The sequence below is a fragment of the Polypterus senegalus genome, chromosome 1 (assembly GCF_016835505.1).
Source record: "Polypterus senegalus isolate Bchr_013 chromosome 1, ASM1683550v1, whole genome shotgun sequence".
NCBI classification, from domain to species: domain Eukaryota; kingdom Metazoa; phylum Chordata; class Cladistia; order Polypteriformes; family Polypteridae; genus Polypterus; species Polypterus senegalus.
The window spans coordinates 125159907-125171184 of NC_053154.1; the positions used below are offsets into that span (position 1 = coordinate 125159907).

The 11278-nt window shown below is 34.9% G+C and overlaps 1 protein-coding gene across 1 annotated transcript; it reads left to right on the forward strand.

The window, feature by feature from the left end:
• The first annotated feature begins 4367 nt into the window (after positions 1-4367).
• LOC120531295 (extracellular calcium-sensing receptor-like) lies at positions 4368-10789 on the forward strand. Its single transcript, XM_039756603.1, has 6 exons — positions 4368-4585; positions 6106-6394; positions 7499-8326; positions 9135-9383; positions 9638-9761; positions 9870-10789. The coding sequence occupies exons 1-6, from the start codon at positions 4368-4370 to the stop codon at positions 10787-10789; spliced, it is 2628 nt and encodes an 875-aa protein (XP_039612537.1).
• Positions 10790-11278: the final 489 nt, after the last annotated feature.

Sequence of the window (11278 nt, forward strand, 5' to 3'; positions counted from 1 at the left end):
TTGAAAGTCAAATTGGTTTGGGGTTTTTATTTACAAACACATTATTTCATTACTGATCTCCACCTTCTTGCCCAGCTCTGTCTCACCTCTGCTCCTTCCATCCACCCCTTTCACTATCTTCTCTATTCTGTCTCATTACAAATCTTTCTCATGAGCTAATTTTAATTTACTAACAAAATAGAATAGAAATGGTATTCAAAAGGTATTGATTGTGATGTGATGGCACTATACAGCCTGTATTGATTCACATTTTACTTAAGACATAAAATATGGGTTTCACATAAAATGCCTTAGGGAAATTAAAACTGAACATACTAGATCATTAGAAGAAACTGAACACATTCAAAGAACTACGTTGATTTACTGTACTTCAGCTCAGTGCTTTGGCAGCTTTTTCTAACTTTACTTCACCTTATTTGTTATATGTTACTTGCCCCATGTAGTTTGTAGTAATGTTTTAAATGCCGAACAAAGACAACACAATTTATGAAAAATTAGGCATCTATGTAATGGCATCTATACAGATCACATAGCAAGTCCTTTGCTCACAATGTCCCAAATATAACAATAAATCTTCCACTCTACATGGCTTTTGAAAGCTGATATTTCTGTAAAATAAAGCATGAAACAGTTCGTACAATAAACCAGAGGGAAGTAAAATCAAGGGGAAGTCTGTTAACTGACATTGACTCTTTTAACATTTACACCATGTTCCTAAACATTTAACTTACCCTTCACCACTGTGGCCACTGCTTAATAATAATTTGAGTGCACTTAAAAATGGTCTTGGTTTGCATGGTATTCTAATTAGTCAGATTAAACCAATTAATACGCAGAGAATTTCTACATACTAACCCCATTGTACAAATAACCCCAAGTCAAACTAACTTGATAATTTTTTTAAAATTTGATGCCACTTATAAGAGTGATTTTTAAGGTCACCTTTTCTTATTTTTAAATATATTTCCTCTGGTTCTGCTCTCCTCCTGTTTATTAATTATTCACTTTGCTACTTAATTAGGTTAGGATGGTTGGAGTTGACCTGGCAGATAAGACATGGGATTGGTGAAGTGCACTGTGCATGCAGTGTAGGCCACTCGCATCACTTCTCACTCTCTCTCTTTCTGTCACTCTGTCTCTCATTCACTCACTTACTTTGTCACACAGCTTTGTGACCTGACAGCATGACCCACTATCCCAGATACACAATATTTTATTTTATGTTTACCTGTGTTTTTAAATTCTTCCAAGTGAAAGTTAATATTTCCAAAGCTGTGCCCCCTGATATGGAAAACGTTTTGCCAAATTCTGGTTAGGACTATTGCTGGTTAGGACTATACATCCATAATATATGTACTTTTTATTCTTGTGTTTTCTGTTCCTTTTTCATTTTGCAAGCCATACCATAACAATAATAACTTCATTTTATTTTTCATCAAGTTGTATGGGTTCTGTTCAAATTTGCTTGCAACCTTTTAGCTAGGTTTTATTTCCACAACCTCCTACAGTATGAAAGAGTGGTTTCCTCCTTTACATATTCTCAAGATTCAGAAAATTGTTCACGTCTTCAAAATTAATGGAAAATAATCCTGAGTGAAGAGATAACCCACATTTTTAAATGAAGTTATATAATGAGAAATGCCATTTGCAATAAAGGAATTTTTTCACTCATTAGATAGTTACTCGAGTTTGTACATCCCAAACATTTGTAAATTGGGCCTTTAAAAGTGACTACTCAATTTGATAAGACTAGTCTTCCATCAAACGTTGGTGAGAGGCTATTAGTCAACTCTGCCATGTGATGGAAAAAGTGGGTTCAACAAAAGAATGGTTTATCTTTCAATATCTCCTATGATATCAGCAGACCTTGACCCATAAAGAGTGCTGGGGAGCCAGCAGACCCCCATTTAATCAAGAGAGGAAATGGGAAAAAGTGACAAAATAAATAGCACACAAGGGTGCTGAAATATCAAAAGAAAAGTTCTGCTTCTGAGAGGTCCATCCCAGTCACTGGTAGTCACCAAACTGATTGACTCCTTCTGGTTCTTGGAGGTTTTATAGAGCTGATTCCCAGAATTGGCAGGTCCTAATGACATGTATTAGGAAGTGACATCACTAGTGTTCTGGCCAATGTTCTCCTGAATTATGGATGGAAAGAGAGGCTTTGTTAACAAGGGTGCCCCCTCTGCATTGCAGAGTGAATGCACACACACGCACAAGCACACATACACAATAGGGCTTTTGCACATGATATGTACGCAAACAAAAATGCTGCAAGTATATCAAAATAATTTACATCACAGAGTCAAATACTTCCTTTCAAATATTCCTTCTGTTTGTAGAAGGTAAATTCGACAAAGGCTAGCCTAATACCAATCTCCAGTACTTTCTTTTTAAGCCGGTGTTCCACGGGCACAGACTGAATGTAATCAGGATACCATCCCTTGGGCTACCTTGCTTTTCCTACTCCCTCACCTCTGAAAGTCCATCCATCCATTATCCAGCCCTCTATATCTTAACTACAGGGTCACAGGGGTCTGCTGGAGCCAATCCCAGCCAACACAGGGTGCAAGGCAGGAAACAAACCCCGGGCAGGGCACCAGCCCACCAAAGCCTCTGAAAGTCTCTTATAATATAGACCCTCTTACGGCATTTTCTCGTTTTGCTTAATTCCTGGGCTTTTTTTTTTCTTGAAGGCATCTAGAAAGGATGCTAATATTAGAAAATAATGCATTAAAACAAGTATTATAACTATACTTTGAAACTAACTGGTTGTGATAATTTTATATAATAATGCACAGTAAATATTTTAATTTTTTGATCATGGCCATGTTATCCCTGGAATAAAAACTCATCAGCTGCTGTTCAGGCAGTCATACGCTAGAGGTTGCTTTTACATAATAACACAAACTTCAGTTCCCTGGAGCTTGTGCCTACACACTAAATAAGAAATGTAAGGATTGAATTTCAAAGCTTCCCATGGAAGAACAGAAGATATATAATTAAAAAAGAAAGTGTATAATTACTGTGTATTAAAGGGATCTTTTTCAGAACAGACTGCATTTTTAATCTCAGGATCTGTTTTACAATGTGTTGTGTACACAAGACTTTCTTTTTGTTTTATTTCACATATATTCTGATTATACAACTCATTTTAAAAAACTGAAAAATAGACCCACTTTCATTATTAAATGACTTAATCCTCTGCTGTTTCGTTTTGAGATGAACATGCTAATACCAATCTCAAATCATCACATTTTAAAAGTCTGGAGCCAGGAGTGATGTGCTGTTCATTCAGATTAACAAGTATGCATTATAAGAATTATTACAATCAAAGGCAAATTATTTTAAAATTTGCTACATTAATACAAAATTATTTAGTCTGCTTTTCAGTATTTATGAAGTCTCAGCATTAAATGAATAAAACAATATTAAAGTTCCATGGTTTCATTAATCAGGCAGCATAGGCTAATACTTTTAATGATTATGCCTTAAGGGAATACACCTGAGATCCTTTTAGAACAAAAGGTTTTTCCTGCCTTTTTCTGCAAGGTGAACAAGTGTAATGTAATTGCATTAGCATCAGGTAAATTCATGCAACTGTAAAATATAGCATCAAAACAATCCAAGTGGGTACAGTTAATCAATCTGTTAATTCTTCTTGAAGTAAATGCCTAAAAGTCCCATAGGCTTAAATGAATAATAGTAAGTAAAAAGACTAAAGAAGCTTATTACTAGACACCCACTAGGTGCAGTAATGCTACTTGATATATATAATTTTAAGTTCACAAAATTCTCTCATATTGACACTTGCAAAAGACCCATGAAATAAATAAATATTTAAATAAATATTTTTTCTTTTTCAAAATAGTGATAAAATAATACACACACATTTATACAGTATGTTGTATGTGCACATTTACACTTTTGTATTTACATAAATAATGCTCTTGTTATATTTCTTCCTTTTTATTTGCATAAATATACATGTAATGATGTATGGATAGTATCGGTTTGTTTATGTTTCCCCATGCATTTCCCAAGGCGTGTAATATGTGGATGCTGTGATCTGGAGTTATAATTGTTTTTCTTTGGAATGCACTGGTTATGCAACAATCCATAAATGGTAAATAAACTCATAGGAAGGAGGAAATTAGGAGGCTACATGTTTGCTCTACGTTTAGTTCAGCTAAGACTGAGTTTTGCATATCTACTGGGATTGAAGAACAGGCCCATTCTTATTTTAACAGCCTATCCCAGGGTGCATCTGGAAAATAACACAATATACATGGGTCTAATGAAAAAAATTAATAAATAATAAGACAACACACTTTAACTAGTGCCAGGTCAGTATGTCTCGGGCTAAAATGTATCTTCTTGTTGCTTATTTCCTTTTTAACTCTGTGGCAGTAATGGCCACAAGTAAAAAAACAATAGCTGATTGCTCACTTCAGGGTCTCTTTAATCTTTCTGGATTCTTAGAAGATGGAGACATTATAATTGGAGGACTGTTCCCAATGCATTATCGAGTACTGGTACAAGATCTGTCATTTTTCTACAAACCTGCTACTTCAGAATGCCTGGGGTGAGTGGGTCTATTGCTACCCAAAAGGCTGCATTTGTACTTTTTTATTCAAATGCAAACATTTCAAATATGAATACAAATTTGAATAAGATATTCTTATCTAGTTAAGAATTGAATTACTTATGTAAGGAAAAATCATTTTTTTTAAATGGTTTTAACTGTCTTTTCACTTGCACAGCTCTCAGCTCTTTACTGCGGTCTGATAAGTGAATAACACCAAGCTAGCTAATTGCAAGGGGGGGTGGGTGAAATCTGTTAAAAACTCTTCACAAGCTTTACCTTTGAGCCAGGTTTCCAACAGAGTGATCTGTAAACAGAGGTAATGAACGCTGACAGGTTCAATATACCTTGAAATGGGAAATGAAGCTAACTAAATGCTTAACACCTAATTGTTCAACAGGCTTCTCATGCAGTTTACAGGTGCTGCTTTTATTCACGTTTACAAGTTGGTAATTAGGCATATGAAGGGAACATCCTTTACAATATTCTAATTTTACTGTTCTAATTGCAAGCCTTAAAAGATCTCAAATAATGTGCACATTTGACAAAAAAATAGAGTGAGTGCATGCAACTTGAATGGATCTCACTTCATTCAGTGACATGCAGTTAATAATAAGAAAAGATTGACCCATTGCCTGGTGGCAGGGTGACATGGTGGCAGTGTTACTGCCATGCAACAATAAAACTGGTGTTCATGTTTTGTGTGCTCCCTGCATGGAGTTTGCATGTTCTTCCTCTGACTGCATGGGCTTCCTTTAGGTGTTGTGGTTTTCTAACACAATCCAAAGACATGTAGGTTAGGAGAATTGGTGTTGCTAAATTGGCCTGTGTGTGTATGTGTTTTCCATGTAATGATCAGAGAAAGTCAGGGAAAGTCAGACAGAATAAATGGCTGGATGACCCATTATTTGCTATGCAGTTGAGTGTATGTGAATGTGCTCTGCGCTACACAGCCATGTCACACACACTCCTGCTTCTTCTAATTTCAAACATGTTTTCAGAAAATGGATGGATGGATAAAAACACATAATCATTCATAATTTAATGTAAGCATTTGCATGCAAATATTTTTTCATTCTGTCTATTCTCAAATCTTATTTAGTCCAATTTTAAGGTTATGGGAGCTGCGATCTATCCCGGCAGAAAATGATGCATGGAAGAAAATTATCCACAATCATTCACACAAGACCAATTATCCCAGCGGGTTAGAAAATGGATAGATGGATGGATGGAATGTTTTGTGATGTGAGAGAAAGATGAAACAACTGGTAAAAAACACTTGGCAAGGTGTAGAACACGCCAACTCCACACAGTCACCGGCTATGTCATGAACCTGGTTTTGATGTGAATCTAGTCTTGGGAGCTTGAAAAACAGCAGTGATAAACAGTGCACCACTGTGCTGTTTTGCATTCAATTATGGCTCAAAAACACCTCTAAAGCAAATGATAGAAATTAAATAAAAATAAACAAACATCATTTTTGTTGTCATTTAATTACTAGTCTTCTAAATGTTTTTCAGCTTTGACCCTAGGTCTTTTCGCTGGGCCCAGACAATGAGATTTGCGATTAAGGAAATAAATGAAAATCCACATCTCCTTCCAAATATAACTTTGGGATATAAGATTTATGATTCCTGTGCCACACATGTAGCTGCTCTTCGAGCAACTCTCACATTACTTAATGGACCTGAAAATGTTCAAAGTGAATTCTGTCTGGGATCATCGCCTGTGAAAGCCATCATTGGAGATTCGGGATCATCTCAATCTATTGTTGTGTCAAGAACATTGCAGCCTTTTAAAGTGCCAATGGTATGCTTTTATAATTCATATACAGTAGTTTTAGAAGTACTAGGCCAAATAAAAATAACTAGTGAGGCATTCAAATTTAAAAATTTGGTGTTTGTATTTAATCATACAGTATAATCTGAATTTCTATATAAAAATTCACAGGTTAACAATTCATTCAAATAGAGAAATAAACAGATAACAATGTAGGATAGATAGATAGATAGATAGATAGATACTCAGCAAAAAGAAACGTCCCTTTTCAGGACTGTGTATTTCAACAATAATGTTTTAAAAATCCAAATAACTTTACAGATCTTTATTGTAAAGGGTTTAAACAATGTTTTCCATGCATTTTCAATTAACCATAATCAATTAATTCACATGCACCTGTGGAATGGTCGTTAAGACCTAAACAGCTTACAGAAAGTAGGCATTTAAGGTCACAGTTCTAAAACGCAGGACACTAAAGAGACTTGTCTACCGACTGTGAAAAACACCCAAAGAAGGATGCCCAGGGTCCCTGCTCATCTGCGTGAACGTGCATTAGGCATGCTGCAGGGAGGCATGAGGACTGCTGATGTGGCTAGGGCAATAAATTGTCATGTCCACACTGTGAGACGCCTAAGACAGCGCTACAGGGAAACAGGAAGGACAGCTGATCATCCTCGCAGTGGAAGAGCCCGGATCTCAATCCCATTGAGCACATCTGGGACCTGTTGGATCACAGGGTGAGGGCTAGGGCCATTCCCCCCAGAAATGTCCAGGAACTTGCAGGAGCCTTGGTGGAAGAGTGGGGTAACATCTCACGTATATAGATAGATAGATAGATAGATAGATAGATAGATGTTCCCCATTTCTATGTTAATTTGTTTATTTATTTGCTGAATGAAATAAGTGCACTAAACCCAGAAAATCAGATATATTTTAAATGAAACCTTTTAAAAACCAAGACAGTGGTATTTTATACAAAGTTAACTGTTGCATATTCATGATAATATATATCATATTTCTTTAGTCTGGCACCTCTTGCAGTAAACATTATCCCAATGTCTTAATTTACGAGTACTGCATTACTTCTTTACATGTTGAAACCTTTTTTTATTTTATTTATTTTTTTTAATACAGATAAGTTACATTTCCACATGTTCTTGCCTTGGCAACAGAAAAGAATTCCCAACTTTTTTCCGAACTGTTCCTAGCGATATATACCAAGTAAAAGCAATTGCTCAGCTTGTCAAGCATTTTGGGTGGACTTGGGTGGCAGCAATTTCAGAGGATGGAGATTACGGCAGATATGCTTTTCAAGCACTTATTGAGGAATTCAAAATAAGTGGAGTATGTTTATCTTATTATGAAGTTATCCCAAAAGTGTACAACAAAAAAAGAATTCTTGAAATTTTAGAAGTCATGAAGGCATCCTCTGCAAAGGTTGTTATATCTTTTGCTGGGGAAGGAGCTCTTTATCCATTATTGTCAGAATATGCACGGCAAAATATTACAGGTATTCAGTGGATAGCGAGTGAAGTCTGGGTGACGGCTTCTTTATTTTCTTCCAGTGAGTTCTATCCATCTCTTGGTGGGACAATAGGCTTTGCCATTCGCAAAGGAGAAATCCCATCTTTAAAAGATTTTCTGCTTCAAGTTACTCCACTGGCATACCCAGAAAGTGCTTTAGTAAAGGAACTGTGGACCTCTGTTTTTGGCTGCACTTTTCAGATTTCCAACTTAACTGGTAGTTCTGGGCAAATGACTCCTAAGTGTACAGGCAAAGAATCTTTAGAAGAAAAATACAATATATATACAGATGTATCAAGTCTTCGAGTTTCTTACAATGTATACAAAGCAGTCTATGCTATTGCTTATTCTTTGCAAAATATCATCAACTGCAAGCCCGGCAACGGGCCATTCCATAATTTTACTTGTGCAAATATTACAAACTTGGAACCTTGGCAGGTAATTTTACACAATATAAGAACATACTAAAGTTAGTAGAGACAGGTAGGCACGGTTAGTGATTTAATAAAAAAATGTGCTATGAACAGCTGTCCTAGGAAATCTTTGAAAAGTGCTTTCCTCTTAATTTATTCTTTTATTTTATTATTTTAATGTCAGAAAATGTTAAATGAAAGTGTTAGTAAAGTTAGCTTTTCAAAACAGTGGAAAATGTACAAAAGTAATACATAAAAAACTTTTCAGTGAAGATTGAAATAAAGATAAGATAAAATAAATCAGTAAATATTTTTGCTATTGCTTTAATTTGGATTGTGCTGTGTTTATTAAGGAAGTGCTCTGCCATCCTAAATTTTTCAGTATTCTAAATCTGCCATATTCATTTATGTTGGATATATATTGTACATGAAAGAAAAAAAGAAAGAAAGAAAGAAAGCTGTTGATTTTCTTTTTTACTTAATCATGACCAAAATAATGTGGAACCTAATAGTAAGGCACAAAACCTGTAGAATCTAACAATTCTCCTTGACTGTTAGTGTGGAATAATATTATTTTTGTGATTTATAATACTTTTAAACTGTTTTAATTAAAACATAGCTCTCTAGTAGTTATAAACAGACCATAGATTTGGACTAAATAAGTTAATTCCTTTGAGCTTGTTTGTAAATTGCAGTTTGCATATGTTAATTTTTTCAGAAAATATCTTTGTACAATGGCAGTAACAGTAATAGTACTTACTGTGTTATTAAAAAATACTTTTTTGTTTTTGATTACATTGTAAAAACACTCTTTATTTTTGATTACATTGTAGCTTCAGCATTATATTCAAAATGTATCATTTACAAGTAACATGGGAGAAACCATCTATTTTGATAAAAATGGTGATCCAGTTCCATCATATGATATTATAAACTGGCAAAGAGGAGTAGATGGAAAAATCTGGTTTGTTACTGTTGGACTCTATGATGTCTCTGCTGGTGCAGGAAAAGAGCTTATAATAAATGAGGATGCTGTCATTTGGAATAACGACAAAATCAAGGCAAGGTGCAAAGAGCCTCTAGTAATGTCTTTATAAGAAATCTGATTTTCATACCTACACAATAACTATAATCATATAGAACAATCAAACTAAATATATATAGATAGATTATAACACACATATTTACTAAAAAAACAAAATATATTAAGCTAAAGTAAAGTGCTAAATATCATTAAGAGTTCAAAGTGAACATGGCATGGAGTTTGTCTTCCCCAGATTTGTGCCTCGAGACTTTTTTGAACTGTCAACTGTGGGACCTTATATGTATATTTCAGGTGCCCCAGTCATTATGCTCTGAAGCGTGCCCGTCTGGCACAAGGAAGGGGGTACGTCAAGGAGAGCCTCTTTGTTGCTTTGATTGCCTACCATGTGCTGATGGCGAAATTAGTAATCAAACAGGTATACTTTTTTTGTGCTACTGTTCAACTACATGTGTGTATGAAATAATGTAATGCAGTGTAGTAAATGTTTTTAATTGGAAGTTTTGTTTTTCTATATTTCCCTTAGATTCAGTAGAATGTACTCAGTGTCCTTCTGATTTCTGGTCCAATGCTGAAAGAACTGAATGCATCCCAAAAGAGATTGAATTTCTCACTTATGATGAAATCGGAGCTTCATTAGCCGTGATTGCTTTATTTGGTACCTGTCTTACATTTGGAGTCCTTGGCATATTCCTATATTATAAAAGTACTCCAATTGTCCGGGTGAACAATTCTGAACTCAGCTTCTTCATTCTTTTTTCATTGGCACTCTGCTTCTTGTGCTCCATTGCATTCATAGGAGAGCCAGGCAGTTGGTCATGCATGCTTAGGCACACAGTGTTTAGTGTTACCTTTTCATTATGCATATCTTGCATTCTTGGCAAAACAGTTGTTGTTTTAATGGCTTTCAAAGCCACACAACCTGGTAACAACCTCATGAAATATTTTGGACCTTTACAGCAAAGAATGATGATTTTGTTTTGTACCCTTATTCAGATTGTTATTTGTGCAATTTGGTTGATTTCTACACCTCCTTTCCCTGTGAAAAATACTAAATACCAAAATTCTAAAATCATATTAGAATGTCACGTGGGCTCTACTCTGGCCTTTTGGTTCGTCTTAGGCTATGTTGGGATTTTAGCCTGTCTGTGTTTTGTTCTGGCTTTTTTAGCAAGAAAACTTCCTGATAACTTTAATGAGGCCAAGTACATAACATTCAGCATGCTCATCTTTTGTTCTGTGTGGTTGGCATTTATTCCAGCATATGTCAGCTCACCTGGCAAATACACTGTTGCAGTGGAAATATTTGCAATTCTTTCATCTAGTTTTGGGTTGCTTTTTTGTATATTTGCCCCAAAATGCTATATTATTTTACTGAAACCAGAAAAAAATACAAAGCAGCATCTTATGAGAAAAGTAAATAAACAAATTGGCTCCAGTAACTAATTATCTCATTATTTATTGCTGAAGTGTAGCAATCCACTGCCACATTTAAGGTCAATTTACTAGCAGGTTTAAGTAATACAAAATTCTCAAAGGATTTTAATCAATGATATATTGTGCTTAAAATAGCCAAAGTCTTTCAAGCAAGATGTTCTTAATACAGAAATTTACTTTTTTGCTCAAAATTGTTCCTTATGGTAGCTGTGCACAAATATGTAGCAACAGAATCACTAATCTGAAATTGTTTAATTATATAACATACTCTGTTGGATAGCAGAAATAGATGGACAAGATGGTGTGAGAACAGCCTGGGCTACTTTTAGCCTATTCATTTTAACTGTATTGTGTTGTTAAATTTTACATAACATGTACATAATTTTTCAGGTTTTCAAAACCTTAAACCCTTAGAACCTAAATTATTAATCTTAAACCTTAAAATCATAGTCTATTCAGTTTAAAAATTGTATTTTTTATTATTATATTTTACATAAC